Raw genomic sequence first — 22,713 nt, 5'->3', positions numbered from 1 at the left:
GTAAGGTCTAGCTTTGTGTAATCCAGATTGGCTTTAAACTCACTGTGTAGCCCAGGCTGACCTCCAACTCATGGTGATCCTCCTGCCTCAGCATCCTGAGTGCTGGGATTACTGGCATGCACCACCACACCCAGCTCACATGAGTAATTTGATGGAGAAAATCTTTTACCTGCCCTGAGTTTCAGCCCAGGACCTCAAATTTAGAAGAGTACATCATGGCAGCTTCTGGGTGCCCAAGGGAGACCCTCTGCTTTCACTAAATGTACAAACTTTGGTTAATGCAGATGTGACCTTAGAGATGGCTTCAAACATCTTCCCCCCAACACTACTGTCTGCACCCCTGAATCTTGGACCTACCTCAGTGAAGTGTGTATTCAGTAATGAGGCAGAGGGCTGTGCCTGCTTCCGACCTGCCTGAGTTTTGTGGGTTCCTCTGGACATTCCAGCATTTGGGGAACAATCCACAGCCTCACCATAGAAAAGAGGGGACCCTAGTTGCACCCAGGAATCCAGACAAGTCTGCCCCCTCATGGGTGCATCTGTAGGCTTTCAAAAAATCTAAGCAGGTCCTTAAAGTTTGAGAAGCAAGGAAAACTCACCTTCTCTTTAAGATATCGAGTGTGAATTAATTCTTTTTCTCATTTCTAGGTAAAAGCCCTGGGCCCTGCAGAGAAAATTCTGCTTCGACTAAATTGCTTTACTCTGAAAATTCAGGCCCTGAACTGATCGTAAACTAAATTACCCTGAAATGTAAGCTGAGACTCTGGTTGGCCAGCTTGGTTGGCAATTCTTTGTCTTTCTAAAGAGAGAGAAAAAAGAAAGGACGTACCTCTATCCGTAGGTGTGTGTGTCTGTACGTGTACACCTGTGTTTTCCTTGCACCAAGATTGCAGAGTAAGAGTGCCTGGGATGAAGCCAGGTCCCTGGTACCTGCGATCCCAGGCTGGTCTCTAGTCTTGGGTGATTTTTTTATGCTCCCAGATTCGGAAGATTTCCACAACAGGGAGACAAAGTGAGGCCGGATGAACCCTGGGGTCTCACCTCGGACCCAAATGTGTGCTTTAATTCGTGTCAGATAAGTTTCCCCCATGGGATTACAGATTGGGAATTTCAGAAGCACAACAGATAACTTTATTTCTGCAGGGAGGTTTTATTTTTAACCCCTGAAGTAACTGTATAGTTTATTTTTCCTTATCCGATTGCGATCTCCCCAGTTGCTGACAGTTCGCCTTTGAAATGAACGGCTTTGATCAGGGATGTGGCGGCCAGACAGGTCATTTTTACTGTCTTGTAACTTAGTCCAACCAGTTTGGCAAGAGCAAGGCCACATCCCAGGGTAGGGAGTGGAAATTGTGGATGTAGAGTTCGGCTTAGTTAACGAAGCCTCAGCCCCTGGCGGTACCCTCCCTTCCCTGCACCCAGGGGTCCTGGCAAAGCAGCTTTCTTTGCCAGCCCTTCTCTAGGGCCATAGAGGTGAGCCTACTGTTCTCACCTCCCACACCCCTCGCTTTGCAGACCAGACTTCTGAATGGTAAAGCTTTGTCTTCACTTGTCCTGGTCCATTTCTAGGGCCCCGCTTGCCCCAGGATAGTTCAGGATCTTCATCTTTGTCAGGTAGGACAGACAGCCTGTGGTTCTGCCAGTGGAAATTCAGGTCAGGCATGTGGACCTTGGTGGCCCTTCAGGTCATGAGCCAGGGTGACCGTACTGGTGTTTGTGTTGGCACGATGTGGCTGAACTGGAATATGCTGGTCTTCCGGAGGCATGGTGAGAAAGGACAGCTTCCAGAGGAGTAAGGCTAGTCAGGTTTGAACCCCAGCACCATCCTTACCAGCTCGGTGATCTTGGACAAGTTATGCTGCCTGAGCTTAAAATGTAAAATGAATAAGGTAACAGCCCAGACCCTCCAGGGTTGTGAGGATTCGATTAGAAGTTCGTGTAAAGCCTCCGTGTATGTATGACATGCAGCGTGTATTAAATAAACACTGAAATCACTGTGTTTATCCCCATTACTGTCGTTGGTACCATTCCCCAGCATCACCTTCTGTTCAGAGGACAGAGCTGAAGCCTTGCCCTCTGAGGATATTGGTAGGAATTCAAAGTACTTCCAGGGTACAAACATTCCTGGAAGAAGCTGGATGCTGCTTTTGTCTTTGAAGCGGTGGCAGGATTCATCTCGGGGATTCTCCTCACCAGAGCAGGCCCAGCAAAAGGAAGACTTTGCCTGGTAGCGTGTCAGGTGGCTTTCCTAGGGGCCAGGCACAGTCTTCAGATGTGAGAGCCAGGATGGGAAATCCGGCAGGGGATGGGCTTCAGGGCTTGGGAGGCCTCCCCAATGCCCAGGGCTCTAGGATTCAGGCAGGCTCTGTTCTATTTGTTGTTCAGCAAAGCTGAAAGTGCCACATGGGCACAGACACTGTACGATTGGGAGGCCACCCCTGGCCACTGTCTTCTGTGGCCTAGCTTCTGGTGGTTGCACCTTTTAAATAAGATGAGGTCTGTGCTTTTCCTTTTAGCTTAGTGGAATGATTAACTGAGGTTGCTTTACTGTGCGGGCATGATTAAGAACACTATGACAAATGTTTACTCCTCCTGGTGAATGATATTTGAGGAGAGAGACTTAGCCAGGACAGGCAATTTGCAGAATCTTGATGGCCCCGCACAAATCAGCTTCTTCACAGCCAGGCGTGGAGGCACACTTCTACAGTCCCAGCACACAAGAGGCTGAGGCAGGAGGGTCATGAGTTTGAGGCACATGTGGGTTACACAGCAAGTTCAACGCCAGTCTGGACTACATAATGAAATCCTGTCTCACAAACCAAAACAAAAAGCAAACAGAAAGAATGAAAAACAAATCAGGCTTCTAGGAAAGCCTCAGATTCCCAAATTTAGCATGTTTTCTTTCCCAAGAAGCTGTTAACCCTTCTGAGAGGGCACAGAGAACTGGGCTGTAGCTCTCTCTCTACTGATTGTAAACCACCCTTTTGATCACAGAGACAGGCCTCCTGGCCCATCCCTTACAACTTTGTCGTGGCTTTGTGCAAAGACAGTCCTGCGTTCCAAGCCGAGATTTATTTTTACCAGCGATACAGATGTTTCTGCTCTTGTGCAAGATTTCATTAAAGCTCAGCCAGCGGTTTACCGTGGCAGGAGACTGCCAAGGTTAATATTTCCACAGTACATTCCCTTCTGTTCATTTCTGGCACCCAGATATCCCCAGGTGGGCATATTGTGCTGGTGCCATAGGTAAAAACTATGCAGCAAAATCGCCAGCACATCTGTTTAACTCAGAGGGAGCCTCCGATCACAGTGTGGGCTTTGGCTTGGGGCTGCAGGCAGAGCCCGTGTCCTCCGGACAGACCAGGTCACTCTCTGTTGGCCCCTTTGGCCACACAGAACTCTGGTCACACCGCAGAGGCTGCCACTTTAGCTGCTCAGGCTGGGTACCGGGGTGGCCAGAGGCCAAGGGAACCTTGAGCAGTGTGAAGTGCTCTGGAGGAGCAGAGCTTCAGAAAGAGACAGGTGTGGATGTGAACAGCGCGTGTGCATTGGGCAAGTCCGTTACCTGTCCAGAGCTTCGAGAACTAGGAAACGGTCAACAAGCAGGGCCCCTGTCCAGGATTATTCAGCAACGAGAAAGGAAAGCTTGGGTGGGTGGGGATTCAGGATGTGACAAGAGTGATGTGGCATCATGTGACCGGAGGCCAGTTTGCTCCTGGAGTTTTACCATGGAATTTCTAAAGTCAGGTCTAAAGTCAGATCTAAAGGTATGGTGGTATATACCTATAATCCCAGCACTCATGAGGCTCAGGCAGGAGGATCTTTGTGAGTTAAGGCCAACCTGAACTGCATAGCCAGACCCTGTCTCCAAGACAGAAAAAAAAAAAAAAAAAATTATTCAGATCGTCTTGGGAAGTATCTGATTTCATACATTTCAAGTATTTCATGTTTCCTTTATGTCTCCAGTTTGTAAATGTGTACGCTCCCACTAGCTTTGTAAGATTTCAGTGAGGAAGGGAATAGGGAAAGGTTATCCGTTTTACAATTATGATTTCACCCAACGTCTGTCTGGTGTCCAGAGTCCTCTTCTTCATGGCTTGAGAGCTGCCCCTCTTTCCTGCTGCAGCCATAGTTATGGTTCCCAGTCCTGAGTCACATGAGACATCCAAGTACCAAGTGAGTCTCTGACAAAAGGCAGCCTTCTTTTATCCAACTGAAAGGCAGGGTAGATTTTATTCCATCCCTTAGCTCAGTTACCAGTGTCCAAATCTGTGGATGGGGTGGTAGAAAAAGGCTCTATTAATCAGGATATTGTGATAACCAGGACAGGCTACTTACTTCCTGGCTGGGTTACATGACAAATGACAAAGTGGATAATGTGTCCCCTGACTGGTTTCTTTGTAATCTGTCACATCCATTCATGCTGCCTCTTCCCTTTTAATCTGTCCATCCGTCTCTCCCTCCACCCACCTGTCAGCCCATCCACTCATCCATCTATTCATTCAACTAATATATTGACACTGAGGTGGCACCATACTCAAGTTTAGGGAATATGGAAATAATAATCATGGATCCTGTCCTTAGGGACCATAATAGGTAAAGTAGGTAACAAGACACTTGAGTAAATGAACAACAACCAAAAAAATCCAGTGAAAAAATTGGGAGAAGGGAGTAAGACTTGCATTTGAATTCAGGGCTTTTTGAGAAACCCACAGGACCCCAGTTTGTGAAGACTGCGTTCCAACCACAGGCCCAGAGCTTGGAAAAGATGACACTCCAGGAAATCGCCAATGGTGGTTACACTGGAGTGATGTTGAAGAGTGGGAAGTGATGTGGCCGGTGGGAGAGCTCGTGGCTCTGACTTGATCCTGGACGCACACTGACCGATGCTGACAGGAATCCCCCTTTAAAGGTTCTGAGGTTTCTGGGGCTGTCTCCCGGATGGGTGTTGGCCACTTCTGCACAGCCAGGTGTATGTAGTTGCAACCCACATTTTCTCCTCTTCTGGCTTTGCCTTGACCTATCCTCTTCAGCTTTCCTCATTTTCATTAACAGTTTTTCCACTGTTTGGGGCATCTCCATGATATCTGCTTTCCAAAAGCCTCACCTCTCAGTCCTCCAGGAATATGGAGTGTAGGCATGGGCTCAGGCTCCATGGCCTCTTCTATCTTTGGAATCTGCCCCTTGACTATAAATAAGGCTGTTGCCTAGTGCCAGTATTGATGGTATTTGCAGCTGTCCTCTGGGAGATGGACTCAGCCGAATAACCCATTTTCCAGAGGACATGGCCATTAGGTGACAGCTATTTATGGTTGCTATTGACCAGGGCCAAACCTGAACTGTCACCAACATTAAAATTTCATGTGTTGGGAGCTGCCTTTCCTTATCAGGCTGTCTCTTCCTATTTATTCAAAACAGCTAACCATGCTTCTTTAAAGAGACGAGCTACTAAATCCTGAGGCTCTCTGCTGGTCCAGCTGCTGAGACTTTTTACCTAGCATCCTTGTGAGGCGCCGTGCATGCAAAACTTCCATTTCATAGAGGCGAACACTGAGGGTCAGAAGGTGAACCGGCTCCCCCAGAGTCACTGGGTTAGTTTGTAAGTGGCAGAGCCAGAATTCAGGCCGGCTTCTTCCTGGAATCAAAGCCTGGATAATTTCCATGAAACCATGCGTGTCTGATTTCTTGACCTGGAATGTCACTGTGGAGGTTTTTATTTATTTATTTTGTCCCCTGACAGTTCGGTCACTTGGAGCTAAGTAGTCAATTGAACACGCACTTTTGAAAAAGCTCATTCATGCTGAATTTGCTTTGGTAGATACAGGGTTCTATCTTTACAGAATTTCTTTCCCATTCCCTTATACGAAAATAAATAAAATGTCAGGCGAGATTCCTTCTGGCTTTATAATCTCATGCGCCTTATAGATGGCTGAATTCTCCAGTGAAGTTCTCAGAGGAAAAGATTCCTGTTTGGATTCTGTTTCTCCATCAGAGGGCTGTTACACTGTAAGGGATAACTGTTTCTTCGTGGTCTGGACATGGACGTTCTGGGTTGGAAGTTGTCCTGTGTCAGTCACCTCCACTGTCATCAAGCACTTTCATCTCAAGTACCTGCACTACTTCAACTGAAACTTGCAATACGATAGGCCCAGGGCCAGGGAGACAGAACTTCTTGATCTCTCGCATTAATATTGCTTCTTAGAGAAAGGAATGTATAATAATTAATAATCTGGTCTTTGAGAGCAGAACTTGAACTTGGTTGAGTATCGGCCTTGTTTCTTGTTAACTTCTGAACTTTGGGCACATTACATCTGAATCTCAGTGTTCATTCATTTCCTTCTCCCCTTCCTCTCCTCCATTCTGTCTCTCTTCCTGTCTCTCTCTCTCTCTGTCTCTGTCTGTCTCTGTTTTTTTCTCTGTCTCTTTGTTTCTTTGTCTCTCTCTCTGCCTGTCTCTGTCTTTTCATATATCTCTCTGTCTCTCTCTGTCTGTCTGTCTCTCTGCCTCTCTGCCTATCTCTCTGTGTATCTGTCTCTCTGTTTGTCTCTCTGCCTGACTCTCTCTGTGTCTTTCTGTCTCTTTCTGTGTGTCTCTGTCTGTTTATCTGTCTCTCTCTGTGTATCTCTGTCTGTTTCTCCCTGTGTTTCTGTACTGTCTCTCTCCCCCTCTGTCTCTGTCTCTCTGCCTGACTGTCTCTGTGTCTTTCTGTCTGTCTGTCTCTTTCTGTCTGTGTGTCTCTGTCCGTTTATCTGTCTCTCTCTGTGTATCTCTGTCTGTTTCTCCCTGTGTTTCTGTACTGTCTCTCTCCCCCTCTGTCTCTGTCTCTCTGCCTATCTCTCTGTCTGTGTGTCTGTCTCTCTGTGTCTCTGTCTGTCTCTCTGCCTGACTGTCTCTGTGTCTTTCTGTCTGTCTGTCTCTTTCTGTCTGTGTGTCTCTGTCCGTTTATCTGTCTCTCTCTGTGTATCTCTGTCTGTTTCTCCCTGTGTTTCTGTACCGTCTCTCTCCCCCTGTCTCTGTCTCTCTGTCTCTCTCTTTTTGCCATTCTCTATCTATATGTTTCTCTATCTCTCTCTTTCTCCATCTGTTTCTCTGTTTTTCTGTCTGTCTGTCTCTCTCTGCCTCTGTTTCTCTGTCTCTGTGTCTGTCTCTCTGTTTCTGTCTGTCTATCTGTCTTTCTCTCTCCTTATCTCTCTCTTCAGTACTGGACCTACTGCGTGCTAGGTAAGTGTTTTACCACTGATCTACATCCCCAGCCTTAAATTCTCTTACTTTAAAGTGGAGATTTATTTTGGAGAAGAGAGTACAGAATTATTTTAGTATCCTTACATCTTTTTATATGCTACTGTATTTTTATATGCTCCTGTATATGGATACTAATTTTTTTATACAGAAAATCAAACTCAGGACCCTCTACATCCCTGAGCTACATCTCTACCGCCCTCCCCCCTTGTAGAATTTTAATATAGGGTCTCGCTGAGTTGTCTAGTCTAAGTTAAATTTGCAGATCTCCTACCTCCGCCTCCCGAGTGGCTGGGATTATAGGTGTGTGACATCACTTCCAGCCCATATGCTGATCCTTGAAAGGATTAGAAAAAGCAGTGCTCTAGATCCACTTTAGTGGGGCACACTTGAACCAAGCTACCCTTGTCACCCTGTTTTTTAAATATTATTGAGTAGCTTGTATGCTTCTCTGTCCTCCTTTCAGATCAATTATCCAACGATGTGTGTAGAGTGTGATTTGTTAGCTAACGCTGCGTGGGCATCAGAGTCCTCTAGAGAATTTTGGAAAGAAAAGAAAGGCAGATGGCCGGGTCATCCAAACATACGGACTCACACTGTTCTACATGGGCCTAGGCATCTGTGTTTTCTAAACGTTCCCCAGGGACTCTGATGTGCAGCTAGAATGGGGGCAACCGTGTCATCAGTACATTGGGCAGGTTGGGTGTGTGGATTGTGGACAAAATTCCATGAAAACTCTGGGCCCTGGGATGAAGGATCTCTCTCTCTTCATGAAAATCTCCATGGTGCCCATAATTTACAGAGATGATCTCAAATGCAAACTTAGAATTTCCCTTTCAATACAAATCAAAGCTCCACACTGCAATTCTGCAGAGAGGGTGGGGGCAGCAAGAAGAACTTCCTTCTCCACCCTGGGAGCCACCTTCTTTCGGTGGTTTCCCGAACTGCTGCAAACTGGGTCTCTTTTTGTGTGGAGTGTTTTGAGTGCCCCTTTGCCTGATTCAAGATATGCCTCTGTGTGCCCATCTCTAAGGCAGGAACTGGCCCGTAGAGCACAGCAACCCTAACTATAGGCTCCCACCGAAGTCCCTATGCCCCAAACCCATTGGTTTGAACGACCGAGTCAAGGATGTGAGGATAGCATGGTGATCTCCCGCAATGATAACCTCCTCTCACAAACAGAAACCTCTTCACACTTTCATTTTCCATCCTCCCTCTGACAGTGCAGAATGGTCCCTCTCACCTGCCTTTGAAATTCTGTATTTTGCATATTTGCCCACACTTAGTTGGGTAAGTGATATTGTTCCTCACCTTCAGGCCAACACTTTGAAGCAGCCTCTGTGTCCATCTGAACTACCTGCGAGGTGGCAGATGGCTGGTGGCTCACAGAAGCATGGTGTTTGCGCTGAGCCCTTAAATATCCTTATCTCTCCGAACCTCAGACTCCCCCTGAATAAATCAGAACCAGTTGTACAAACGCACTCTAAGACTGTGAGGAGTGTAAAGTACTCAGAGCTAGGCACATTGAAAGTGCTCAGTGGTATTATCCAATTCTGTTCAGTCAAAACTCTAGCCATCTTGGCCACCCTCCCTCAAACTCCCTTCAGATATAGCCAGCCAGCTGGAGAGGGCCTGTGTCACCGCTCCTGAGGCACACACCCCTGTGACCCAGCCAGCTCCTTGTCCAGAAGCCACCAGGAAGAAGGTCCCACTGAGAACGCCACACAAAAGCAAGGTCGAAACAGCTAACCGAATTAAGCAAGTTATCAGCTGGTGGAAAATGTGCTTAAATTTGCATCCCTGAAGCAGGTGGCCAGCACGAGATGATTCAATTAGTTTTATTATGTTTGGGGAGATTAATTTGTCACTTTATTATTTTTCTTTTGTGTATATACAAAAAGGAGATGTGATTTTGTTATCTCTGGCAAACGTGATTTGTAGAGGGAGGTTGACCCTTCATGGAAAACAGGGATATGGAAGGGTGTTTAAAAACAATTGGTTTCTAATTGTCTAAAAGTAGCCAGTGCGATTATGTAGAACGTGGCCCAGAGAACAGAAATGCTGCCACCTACTGCTAGCAGCAAACTGCCTTGTGTTTCCAGTAACAGCTATTTTCCCCCCAGCTTAAAAATACTCAGATTATGAGCCTTTTAGTATTTAATCGGAGATGTTTCTGAAATCTTAGGATCTGGTGTTTCGTAGTTTACATTATTAATGCCAGTATCTCACATCAAGTTTTCATAATCTGGCAAAGTTGAGGGAACCTGAGGCATTTCAATTTCTTCTTTTCGAGGTGAGGAAAATCGAGATACAGCACCTTTAAGATCAAATGGAGTCTGTTAGAGCTCAGAGTTGCTAGCTGGAAGATTCTCAGGATTATTCTTTGGGCACAAATAGTTTTTTCATGGCCCTTTTGAATGGATCAAAGCAAAACCTGAAGTTTTGAATGGCTTCTTTTTTATTAAGTCCTTTTATCCTTAACAGTTACTAATGAGCATTCTGGGAAATTCACTCACGCGAGAAGGTTATTGTTCGTAATAACTGGGGTATAAGCGTTATATAATATGCTTGTGTTATTGTCTGTGTTTGCATGTACACATGCATGTGAGTGTTTCTCAAGTTCTATGATCTCCAAATTAAGCATCAGGCTAGCGTCCTGACCCTGACCTGGCTAACTCTTTGCTCACAAAAGAGAATTAGGTGTTCAAGCTGGATGGCATACCACATTCAACCATGCAGCTTTGTGTTTGTTGTTCTCTTAAACAAACCTTTAATTTAATTTAACAAGTTTTAACTTTACAGAAGACAGAGGTTGCTGTATATCTCCATACTTATATTAATACAGCCCATTGCCACAACTGATAGACTAATCCTGAAACATTATCAGGTTCATTCAGCTGCCTTTGGTTTTTATTTCATATCCTTTGTTCATCTGGGACACTGTGTCCTGAGGCCTTCTTAGCCTCCTCTGGGCTTTGACTTTCTTTATTTCTGATGCCCTTGACAATTTTGAGGAGTATTAGTCAGGTGTTTTGTGGACTGTCACCCCACACACACTTTTGCTCCCCAATTGGAATAAATAGACTGGATTTGAGGGCTTGGGAGACCACAGAGGTAAAGTCCTTGTGTTGTATCAGGGGCCACGCTATGGATGTGATTTGGTGGCTGTGTTAACCTTAATCACCTGGGTGGGGGGGTGTTCCTGTCAGCTTTGTGCACCCTAACTTTGCTCTTTCCCTGCTTTGCATTCTGCACTCCCTGTGTAGCCCGCACTTCACCTCGAGAGCAGAGTATCTGCATGATTTGATTTGCAACTCTTTATGCCTGGAGCATACTCTAGTGTCATGCATTTATTCAGCCATTTCTTTACATCAATGTGAACTCATATTTGCTGCATACTTTGGGTTATGATCTAATATTATTTTATTTTGTTGCTCAAATTGCTCTGAGCTTGGAGAACTTTAACTATTGGGAACTCTTTCAGTTGACTCTGTGCCCTTTTTACATAACTCCTCATTGTGTTTGGGGCCATATCCTTAGGGAGGTTTCTTTTGTCTGTTTGTTTTGGGGGGTGTTTTTTTTTCACAGTCCTGGGGATCAAACCCAGGGTGCTCTACTGCTGAGCTGTATCCCCAGCCCCTTTTCAAACTTTTTAAAAAATTTAAAACAGAGTCCTACTAAGTTGCCCAAATTGGCCTTGGAAATTTTCATGCCTTCAACCCCAAGGGCTGGGATTCAGGTGTGCCCCGCCACACCAGGCTGTATCCTTACCTTTTATTTAATATGCTGTACATCTTTACTTTTTGACACCATAACATGCTCCGGGCTTACCCTGAGTAATCAGCCATTTCCCAAGAAAGCTTGATTCCTTTTACTGGAGAATGGTATTAGGGACCAATATCTGGCTGCAAGGCACACTATTGGGGTTTCATTATTCTTGGAGCCTTTTAGCTAGCAGAACAAGGAAGTATGGATATACAGTAAACTCTGTACAGACACATTTATAAATATTGTTTCTAGCTTGAGTGAACATTAATTTATTGTGGTATACTATCTAGATGAATACATATTTTATACTGTGGTTTAGTTTGTAATTGAAAGTTAGTGTATAGTTTCTGTAGTCTCCAGTGCCAATCTGTTATGACTGGACCCTTCTAGCCTTCTTCCTTTCTTCATCTGTAACCTTGAACTTCAGAGGTGATAATCACCTGGGACAGTAAATACATCTGCTCCCTGAGGTTGATGTGGACACCCATCTGAGGCCTAAATTTTATTAACTTCTGGACAGGTTGAATTCTCCCCTTATATATCATATAATTACATATAACTCTAATTGTGCCATGTAGCATTTATCACCATTGCCCTTGACATCTTTCTATAATATCGTCACTTGACACCCTTGTTTGATCAATATCTGTCTCTTCAAGGCAAGAAGTTTCTTGTCAATTGTGCATATCATTCTGTGCCTGGTACTTGTGCACAGTAGGTACTTAACAGATATTTATTAGATGAATGAGTGAAGTTACACAGAGCAATAATGAAGAGGAGGAAAAAATGTTTGTGATTTATGGAACCCTTCCTACACTCCAAATGCCTTTCTTCTTGCTTGAGAAATATGATCGAGCTCAGGACTTTGGATCAACACCGTTTCTCAGAACCTTTTCTGTTCTAAGTTCCTGCTGCAGGAAGCTCCCTCTGTGCTGCTCCAGCATTCCTGGAGCTCCTATTGGCCAGAATAGAGCTGTGTGGGTGGCCCCGGGGGGCAGGCAGGGAATGGCAGCACCCATTTAGAGTGTCACCCAGGCCCCATTAGGAGATTGACTCCAATTCGGTCCCAGAGAGGGGTTGTTTTTTCCCTGCCTTTTCAGGATCACAATGAAGGTGACATTGATTTACAAGTCAGTGGGTTGGAGCAGAGAAGGGAGGTTTCTATGGGTAGAAGAGATCAATTACATGATTATCCCAGCTGCCACACACTAATGCCTTTCTTACCCGAGTTTCAGAAGCAGGAAGCAGAAGGCTACCATATTTAGCCTTTTACAGGAAATCTAATTGCCAACTTTGAGATGCCAGGTTTCATTAGATTGTGAGGAGCCTATCTCTGCGGCTGGCAGTTTTTGACACTATAGAAAGCATTCAACTGGCCACCTGGAATTCTCAGTGACCTCCTTCGCTTCCTTTTTTTTCCCCAAAATGTTACGAATATAGCACTTCTGGGATTTTTATCTGCTGGTGTTTTTTAATCTGAGTTCTAGAGGGATGGGATTTAACACTTGGCAAGCTGTCAAAAAAAGCTGTTGAGTTCCTACTATGTGCCTGGGACCTGGGCTAGTGGCCAGAGACTGTAGTCGTCAGCAGAACGGGCTGGTGTTAGCGGTAGAGGTCTCCAGCCGACATGCTCTTTCCATAGCTTCTGCCCCTAAACTGTAGGGTGTGTAAGAATCACCAGAGCTCAGCCCAGCGCGTGTGGCTCTGTTCCCCAGGATCTTTGATTCTGTAGGTCAGACAGGACCTGAGAATCTGCATTTCTAACAAGTCCGCAGTTGATGTTGGCGTTCCCGAGCCAGGAGAAATGCTGCAATCCTCCCTGCATCTTTGCCTGCCTGTCCACTTCTGATTCTTAAGATCTCCCATCAGGCGTCACCTCCTTGGAGAGCCCGTCGTCAGTTTCCGTACCACAGCATTTCTCCCCTCACCACCATTTACTCTCACTCCTTTTTTCATAGCCTTTGGTCTGTGGTATGAGTTAGTGTGTTTGTTCATTGCCATCTTATCTCTCCTGCGCATCTCCCTCAGTGGAAGACGGCCTCTTGAAAGCACTTTCTTGTTCACTGCCCACTTGCTGATAGAAGAGTAGCTCTCACAGAGTATGTGCTCAGTAAACACCTAAATGATGAGATAACTCATGAGTATCCTGAGTCTTTCTGTTTCTTTGAGACAAGGTCTCACTATGCAGTTTGGGCTGGCCTACAACTTGCTGGGTAGCCCAGGCTTGTCTCAAACTTGCACCAATCCTCCTGCTTCAGCCTCCTGTGTGCTGGGATTTCAGGTGTGTACTACTACACCTGGCTCTGAACATTTTTTTTTTAAATTAGTACATGTTCAGCAGAATACAGGACCTAAACCAGGTTACTTCTGATGACATTTCTCCTGCAGGCTGCATGCATCCACTTATTAGATCCGGAATTCAGCACCCTTGTCAGTGCCGCCATGGCCCTTTCAAAGTCCCTGCAAAACTGAAGGCACACACTCTTCCCTTGCAAGGGGGAGACCTCGGATGAAACATGCAGAGTACTCTTCTCCCCTATCCGTGATGGAATAGAAGGGTAGGCCTGTCTTCTCCCTTTGACAGAGGGTTGGGCACAGGACAGGGCACTCAGGTCCCCGTGTGCTTGACAGCACCATGGAAGGATGCCCAAGTGCTGTAGAAGGTGAAAGCACACAGGCCTTTTACTCTTGTGTGGCCACTGCCCAGCTAACATGAAGTCTGAACAGCCTACAGCCTCCTTGCCCAGGCTTTGCCAAGCGTGGACTGAGGGGAGCGACTTCCCAGGTTTGTTTGCCTGAGACAGCCAAAGAAACGGTGATATTATTGGCCCCAAGTAGGTCATGAAAATGTAAGCACAGAAAGTCAAATTCTTTTGCAGGGTGAAGAGAATCTGGTGGGGGCCATAGGAGATGCTGGAATTGCAGCAGTCGGAGTCAGGGCAGGGGCCAGAGGGCTGCCCTGGGGGTTGGAGTAACATAAGCTGTCACTATTCAGGAGATGGCCTGTGTAAGAAAATCTGACCACAGTGGGTGGGTGACTTCAGCTAAAATTAACCTTGGAGGACTCACCCGCCTCTGCAGTGCTTTGAACTAGACACCCCGAGAGGGCACAGGCCACCAGCTGTGGGCCTTCGCTGCTTGCTGCTCTGTGGCAGGGATCGAGTCATGCCTCTGAGCATCAACCTATGGGTTCCTGCTCGGGGTCAAAGTTGGGATTCCTGTGACCATTATAAAGTGGTAAGCAACCACCAGGGATCCTGGCAGGGTCTCTGGGGAGAGCTGCAGAAGTTTATTTGACCTGTGTTCGTGCTTAGAGATGGTTCCAATTTCCTTTCTGTGCCGGGTGACCCTGAGCCCTGTAGGTGGTTGGGCCTTGCATCTGCGGAGTAGTCTTTGGAGCAAATAGCCATCTCTGCTGCTCTGAGTGACCTTGTGGGGTGAGGGCTTTGTGATGTATTTTTAGAGCAGGTGGAGAACGATCCCTCTGGAAATGGTTGGTGGCCTGAGAAAATACAGTTGCACAAACCCAAGGCGGGGCTGACCAGGCCGGATCGAGAGGTCATGGATGACAACAGGTGTGGCTCGTCTGTTTTCCTCCGAGGGCCTCGGCAGGTGCAGGCGGGAGGGAGCTGGACTGTTGCCGGGGATTTGAGAAGTCAGGGAATGCTCCGGAGGGCTTCATTGCAGGAAGGCCGCGTCTGGGGCAACTGGAAGTGATTTCCTGCCTGGTGAGACGCAGAGATGTTCCAAGAAGGCCCCCGCAGCCCTCTCCTCCTCCTGGCCAGGGAAGCCTGGGTGGGATCTCTCCGGTTGGAAGGCAGGCATCCTCGTGGCTTCCCGCTCACAGTGGAGAGCTCGCATGTGCACAGCAAAAAGGCAAGGTGTACCTTTCTTCCTGTATACCTCCTTGACGTCTAGGTGATTGGTGTCACCAGAGTTAATGGTGGTCTTGGGGCTTAGGCGCGTGGCATTCTGGATTTGCTGTAAACGGTCACTTTGATGTGGTCTGCATGGTCAGAGGCCACATAGCTTTATGGCAGGAAAACCTCTTTAGCTTATGCTTTTTGCAAAAGCAGTGCTACATTTCCTTTCTTCCTAAGCTTATCCCCATTCTCCGCTAGCACACGTATGTTTAACAGCTTCCCAGGCAGCCTTGGCAGAGTCTCCTTCTCTAGGGAAGGCTGTGCTTCCTTCATTTGCTGAGAGAGTACTGTGTCTAACTGACCTTGCAGTGGTTAAGTGTAAAATATTTAAATCTCCAAAGCATTTGCTTGGTGAGTAGCTGTTCTGTGTCACTCTAGGAAAGGGTACGGATGATGCAGCAGGGAAATCCCTACAGAGAGAGACCTTCCATTGGGTTTTGAAGCCATTTGTCATATGGGCTGCTCTGCTGAGTCCTCCAAATGTTTCACATCCCCTTTCTGCCCTGTCCTCCCACTGCGTTGGCTCATTAGAGGTACAAGTCTCCTGGGCTATTGGATACAAATCGTTCTGGTTTGAGATGTCTAATACTACCCAGCCATTAGTAGGAATGTCTTGGGGGTTATTACTTTAACTATTGGGGTCTAAGCTGAGTGCGCTTGAAGGGGATTTCTTTTGAGGGAGGCTGTTAAAAATAGACCTCTCAGTAGGAGGAGGCTATGGTATGTAATTTGGAGCTTTGAGGAACACATTGTGGATGCCTGCCTGGGGAATTCCGTGTCCTGATGAACCTGGTTGGAGAGACAGGTTTCAAATTCCCCCTTGCATAGTGATACAGGGAAAACATCATAACTTCCAAGCTACTAAATGGCAGATAGGCCGAGTTCATGTTCCCCCAAATCGAAGAATGAATTCTAAGGACCAGCAGAGGTGAAAAGCAGGAAACCTGTTTTTAAGAGCCAGCTCCTGACAGAAAGAGACCCAAACCTCACTTCACAGAGGAAGTTTGTGAGAGGAAGATCAAGAGGTGGGTACAAAATCGCAAGGTGGGGTACAACATGGGTCAAAACTATAATCAACCAATAAGATTACAAGTCTAGCCGCTTAAGTAATATTGATTGGCTGGGGAAGCAAGTTCTGTAGCAAGTATACATGAAAAGAACAGAAACCTTTTTAGAAGGACTGGATAGGAGGTCCTGGTCACTTACTTGGATGACTGATGCCTACCTGGATTTTATTGGACCAGGTGATACCAGTCACAGTACAATCCCAAATTACTATTTTTCCCTCAACCAGGCTTGTAGGCCTGGTCATTCTGTCTTTTTCTTGGGGCCTGGCCTTTGACAGATGTTCCTCAGCCACGGCTGTGATGTGTCTCATGTTCTGCACTGACTCCCTCCAAACCCTCGTCCTGTCTGACTGCCTATTAATTTCTGTCTAACTCGGCTATGTACAGTAGTAGGAACTAGAGAGCCTCCGCCTCAGTTTTGCCTGAGACTGCCCCCTTATAGGGTGAGCTGGACTGATTTCTGTAACTGCCTTGTGATGTGAAGGTGATGGGATGAGTTGAAGCACCTGGAGGGCAGGACTAGCGCTGATCTCAGTCCTGCCGAGCTGTCAGTCAAGTGGGGAGACTGCCGGCCGGCCTCCCTGTTTCCTGGGATGGTTAAAGAGGCTTGATTGGGTTCTGTTTAGGAAAGAGCTTTCTGGTTGTGAGCCCTGCAGATGGGAGGAGGCTGAAGCAGCTTTGTTCTGTACAAGATGAATCAATCAGGGGCCTCCTTCCAGGACTTTGTAGAATAAATAGCATCTTTGTGCAAATTGTTCTTTTGTGCTCCTGGCCAGGTTGTCCCACGGGTAGGGGAGCCACCCCTATCTTCCTGGGTGCCAGTGTGGGAGCCGGTAGTCTTCTTAGTAGAAGCCTCTTATAAAAATATAAAACACTGAAAACCCAAGATACCCCCAGGGCGTGGGAGCTCTGACATCCAGGCTGGAGAAGGGCTCAGGGCACAACGGTCACTTCCACTGTGGCCAAGTCTCTTGGCTGTGAAGTGGCTGAGAAGGAATGAAGCTCCCAAAGAGGGAAGGAGGGAGAAAGTTTCCTAGGCAGGGCCACGCCAGCAGCTACTGCTGGGAATCACTCATGCTCAGTGGTGCAAAACTTCTTCCACAAGGCTTTCCTACCAATGCCACAGCAGCGTCTCTGTGAGTCCCAGCCCCTCTGCAGATGGGATCAGGCCCTCTGGCCTGTCTCGAGGCTGGTAGAACTCCCCAGGTCCCACAGCTTCCTTAGTAAGCATCCTTATCCTGCTCTGGTCCTTCTGCGTGGAGTCATGGGAGCTCCTGTTATATCCTCCTTCAATCCCTGATCTCTGGGTGTGTGCTAGGCGCCATCCTTCCTTCTGTGGCATGGAGGGAGGAGAGACTGGGTTGTAAGTTTCCATGCTTGCCTGGGTTTGGATTTTTTCAGAGAGTGGAGTCAGAGTCTGACTTCACGTCCTGCATGGATCCGTGACGTATGGCATTTGTAGAGTAACTTCAACATGGGATAACTGCTGAATACATATGGATGGGAGTGCTTTGGGGCTTTAGACATTTTATCACTGTCCCACAGTCCCGTGGTCAATGTCTTATTTCATTATTTGTGGTTGGCACATCCCTTATGCAAAATATATTTGTATTTACTTAAACAAAAGTTGTGTTTTCTGGGGTGCTAAGCTCTCTACCTCCCTCCTTCTCTAGATGAAACCAGAGGCGCCCCGTCCACCTCGCTCCTGCCAGGCCTTTTGATCACAGTCCAGACACAAGTGGGTACCACCTTCGGGTCCCTTTGACCTACTTCTCCCAGAGAAATCTGCCTGTTGGTGGAAGTCCTGGCACAAGGCATGCAAATCCCAGGACTCTGGGAGCCTGAGGCCGGAGGATTGCAAGTTTGAGCCTCACCTGGGCAATTTAGCAATTTAGTCTCAAAAAAAAAAAAAAAAAATTACAAAAGGGGCTGGGTATATGTGCATTGCAAAGGGCCTTTGCAGGGGGCTTAGTTCCCAATATCTTTTTTTTTTTAAAGGAAGACAACCTGTAATTCTGATATAGGAAATTGAAACTCCCAACCTAGTATATGTCCAGTATGAGTTTGTGTTCTCTAAAATCAAGAGAATGAATTTTAGGAACAACAGAGGTGAAGAGCAGAATATATTTATTGAGACAAAGAAAGCTTCTGTCTGAGAGACAGAAGGCATCGGAGTGGGTTGCCAAAGACTCTGTCTTTTCTAGGGACTTTTATAGAGTAAAATTATGAGGTTAGTTGGGAAACTGCAAAGTGCCCATAAGGTGGGACAGAACTATGGTCAACCAATAAGATGAACTGCTCTTGTAAAGTTGATTAGATAAGGGACAAACGGGGAAACCAGTCACGTGGCAAGCAGGCTTGCTTAACTCTTCCAGTAGGGGTTGGAATAGTGACTCCTGACTTCCTCAGAGTGATTGAGAACTATTTAGAATATCAACCCTTAGGACAATGTGTTTGCTTTGCCTTTTGTCTTGAGAGCTGGCCCACAGCAGGAGGTGCTTATCTCCTCAGAGGTCACAAGGTATCTGAACTTCTGCAAGGGCTCCTTTGAGGGCTGGCTCAGCCCTCTCTGACTGCCTATAATATTTCTAACTCACTTAGCTGCCTGAAACAATTCCAACCTTCAAGAGGCTGAGTCAGGAGGGCTTCTGTGAGTTCAAGGCTGGGCAGTTTAACTGCTTAACAAATCACAAACTAACAAAGGGAGGCTGTTTGTGGTCTTAGCAGACTTGCCCTTATACTTCGGGAAAAACCCTATAAACTGCCAACCACTACTCACTTTTCTTGGGTGAGTGATACCTCCAAATAATCATCATGTGTGTATGGGGTTCGCATTGGGTGTTGGGAATTTTATTGTTCTTATTTGCTGTGCTGGGAATTGAACCCAGGCCTTTGTGCATGCTAGTCAAGACTTCTACCCCTAAACTACATCCCAGCCCTGTGTTGAAAAATTTTATGAGCCATATACATCTCCTGTAGTAACACACCTGAGTAGTCTCAGTGGCCATTAAAAAAAGATTTGAAAAAAACTAAACCTGTTCACCATAAAGAAAAACACAAAACAAAGAACTCAACTCTTCCAGTGATTGGATGCAATCACTCACATCCACCTCCTGGGGGCTACAGCCCGGAGGACTGGCTGAAATGTAAATGCTCGCCCGGGAGCTGTGATCTTGGGACCTGCAGCCTGGCTGGAGAGCTCTCACCTGGATGGAAGGCAGCATGGGTGAGGTGAGTTTTGGTTACCAGGGCCAAGCACAGAGTCAGAGCCAGTGGTGCCCAACCTGAGCAGAGCCAGCTGGGCGACCTTGGTGAGCACTAAAAAGATGCCAGTGCTCCAGCCAAGGGGACTTGTGCAGAGGAGGGAAGGCAGCCAGGAAGGTCTCTCTGCCAGTGTTCTTTGAGCAGGTACCTTGTGACAGGTACTTGATAGCACTGCATGGCACCTTGAGCTTGCAGAGATGCTCACTTGGCCTTGAGAATAAACCATCTCTCTTAAGGGCAAGTAACCTAACCAGGGCTCTGGCTCACTCTCTCCTGTCCCTTTACCTACTGGGAAGCAGTACTTGGCATCTCTCTTCCTTCCTTAGGATTCCACTGGCCCTGGAAAGCAGAGTATCATGAGAGATTTTAGGAGAGATTTCCAAGGGAGAAAGTTCATATCACTCATAACGCCAGTCAGCATCCCTCCACTGTAGCCCCCCCCCCCCCAGCTCCCCTTTTCCTAGCTAGGTCCAGATCCTCTATGAATTACCTTTTTCTCATGCAAAGCATTTTAGCTCACTCTCCTCTCCCAAATTTGCATGCTCATACCCATCCTCTGCAAAACAGAGCTGCTGAGGATGGGGGCAGGGCGGGGAAGGAAACTGCTGACTCCCTACTTCTGGTCTCTGTGGTGCTCAGCATTTGGCTTTCCGAGGATAGGTTACACTTGTCCCTCTATGGTGCGGCTCCTCTTGCCAAACTTGATTTCCATCTATCCAGTGCACCCTTCCTGAACCACACAGCAGCCCTTCTCAAGACACGACTAGGTGCACACATCCTCAGGAACAAAGCAATGGTAAGATATAAAGTAACTGGGGTGTGAGGAGGGCTCTTGCAATTTGTTTGTGTGGTACTGAGAACTGAATCCAGGGCCTTTGTACTGAGCTATGTCTCCAGCACTCTTTTTTTTTTTTTTTTTTTTGTACTGGGAATCAAATTCATGACCTTCCACTTGCCAAACAGGTACTTGTGCCACTGAGCTAAATCCCTGGCCCTACTAGCCTTTAAAAACAAAACAAAACAAAACAAAACTTTGAGGAGCTGGGGATTTAGCTTAAGAGCATAAGTGTCTGCCTGACAAATGCTAGGTGGTGAGTTCCATCCCCCATGCCAATAAATAAATAAATAAAAAGCTACAAAAAAATAAAAATCTTTGAGACAGGGTCTGGTTTAACTGGTTTCAAAGTTGCAATCCTCCTGTGTCAGCCTTCCAGAGTGCCAAGGATTATAGGTGTGTGCCACAGCTATATATAGCCCGGATACACCTTTTTAAATAGCAATTTGACATTCACTGTCAGATGAATGCTACAAACAACCATACTACTGAAAACTGCCTCTCAGCAAAGCGTTCTTTACCGGTGCTTATTCTGTGCTTTTGCTGTGATTGATCTAAAAGATACATGAAATATCATCTTGATTTCATGGATATCTGGCCAGGGAAGGGACCAATTCTTCCATTCATCTGCGCCTCCAGTCCTCATGCAATCATTTACCTGTCTTTTCTTCCACCAGCTCATTCATGTGGCTGTCCATTTCGGGGGTCATGTCTGCCTCCCTCCTTAACTCCCTCCATTCTTGCTTCCATCCATCCATCTGTCCATATGTCCATCCATCCACCTCTAAGTCACTAAGTATTGTTTATACTTACACTGATGGTGTTTCAAAGGTGCAGAGGCTTCTGATTGAGGGCCTTGGAATAACAGCTGCAATAAGGGCACGGGGAGAGTGGTTTTGGAGGCAAAGGAAGAACAAATCATTTGATGCTGTGAGTAGGAATTGGGCTGGGAATGACTTGCCTAGGTTTATGAATTTGCAGGGCTGGGGGGCCCCAGAGGGAGGGAGGGAGGGAGGGGGAGAGAGAGAGAGAGAGAGAGAGAGAGAGAGAGAGAGAGAGAGAGAGATTTCAAGGACACTGAGGTTGAGCTCATGGACTTTGTGATCAGTGAAGAAATTTTCATTGGATGCTGAGATTTTAAAGAAGGGAGAGAGCTCTAGTGATCACAGTGGTTCACAAATGCTTGCAGGTCCCGCCTATGTGTCGGGTGGCACTTTGCTATGCTTTTATTAACCTTTAGTCCACACATAGACAAAACAGTCTCGACTGTAGATAACAGGCTGTTATCCTAATCTACAGATGTGGAAACTGAGCCCCAGAAAGCAGTGGTTGCCCAAGGTTACTAAACCTTGGCATCTTCATTGTCCAAACAGGTGTGGAGTCCTTTAGATCTAATCTCTCACGCTATGTACACAGCCTCCCTGTGATAAGGAAATTGAGACTCAGAGAGGTTAGGCAACCAACCAGAGGCTACTTAGGACTTGTGTCTTGGCTAGGCAGGGTAAAACCAGAATTCCTGGCAGTATGTTGCTGGAAAGCCAATCTCAGACCTTAGGGCCGCACAGGGCAATTCGAAGGCAGAGGGAGGGCGATCCCATCTCCTTGGCCACAGTGTGTAGTGTAGCTGCAGAGCCTTGGAGGACAGAATGGAAATGCTAAGCAGGTCAGTTCGTGACCCATGCAGAGAGGCACCTGCATGGTGGCCCTGTTCTGTCCGCCCAGCAGGTGGGGCTGCCCTACCAGGTGGCTCTAGGAGTGAGTGGTTAATGCCAAAAGCAGTGTTCTCAGCAGTGCCCCACCTGCTGGAAGGGGCTGGTTCTCACCCATCCCTGAAGAGGAAGCCCTGGGGAGGAAAATGAATCTATTGGGTCCATAAGGACTGAGGGAAGGGAGAGAACACGCTTGAGAAATTCCACTGGGGCTCTCATGGTGGCTTTCTGGAAGCTACTAGACATTGTGCTGAAGCGTTGTTGAGATCTGGGCTGTAGTTGTGTTCTGCAGTGACCAGTAGGAATTCCAGTCAGTGTCTTTAGTTGCTTGATTTTGCAGGGAATCTCCAGGGAGACCTGGAAGCTGTGCTGTTGGGGCCTGGTATCAGGAGATCTTCACTGTGTACTGAATGTGAGACCCTGGCATGTACTTGATATTTTATTTTATTTTAATTTGTGTGTAAGAGGGGGGATACTTCTCATGCAGCTACATCCGCAGCTATGTTTCATTATTTTGAGACAGAATCTTGTTGAGTTGCCCAAATTGGGCTCAAACTTCCCACCCCCCTGCCTCAGCCTCCCGGTTTGTTGGTATTAGAGCTGTGTGCCATCACACACAGTTTATTTTTTGTTTTGTTGAGATGGGATCTCACCAAGTTGCCCAGGCTGGGCTGGAACATACAGTCTCCCTCCCTCAGGGCTGCCCCACCCATCGCTGGATGACAGCTGTGCGCCAGCGTTACCTGGCGAACCTATCACCGCCTCTGTTTCTCAGGCTGTAAAATGTCAATGATCGTTTATTCAATAACCAGTGAGCACTTAATATGTGCCAGGCAGTATCCTAGATGTCTGGAAAAATTCCATGAGTGAAACAGATAAGAATTCCCATCCTCCTGGCGTTTGGCTGC

At 46.8% G+C, this 22,713-nt stretch overlaps 1 protein-coding gene and 1 long non-coding RNA gene across 10 annotated transcripts in view; both read left to right on the top strand.

Annotated features, from left to right (window-relative positions):
* The window catches only part of LOC134477738 (uncharacterized), a 78,977-nt gene extending 76,982 nt beyond the window's left edge, over positions 1–1,995 (top strand). The window contains exon 2 of the long non-coding RNA XR_010049936.1: positions 649–1,995. This is a non-coding gene — a long non-coding RNA (uncharacterized LOC134477738). The remainder of the gene's footprint in view (positions 1–648) is intronic.
* The window catches only part of Nav2 (neuron navigator 2), a 669,303-nt gene that overhangs the window by 385,690 nt on the left and 260,900 nt on the right, over positions 1–22,713 (top strand). Inside the window, exon 1 of one of the 9 annotated variants that reach the window (XM_063256805.1) lies at positions 14,101–14,244. The exons of the other annotated variants lie outside the window; for them this stretch is intronic. Within the exon in view, the coding sequence (XP_063112875.1) occupies positions 14,173–14,244 (72 nt within the window). The 5' untranslated portion in view covers positions 14,101–14,172. Of the gene's footprint in view, positions 1–14,100; positions 14,245–22,713 lie in introns of those variants that run through there. 9 annotated transcript variants of the gene reach the window in all.

Source organism: Cavia porcellus, unplaced genomic scaffold (genome assembly GCF_034190915.1).
Source record: "Cavia porcellus strain 051 isolate PalLab524CR breed Dunkin Hartley unplaced genomic scaffold, mCavPor4.1 scaffold_9, whole genome shotgun sequence".
Classification (NCBI taxonomy): Eukaryota; Metazoa; Chordata; class Mammalia; order Rodentia; family Caviidae; genus Cavia; species Cavia porcellus.
Note: the sequence above shows the minus strand (reverse complement) of the source record. Positions and strands in the feature narration are given on the sequence as shown.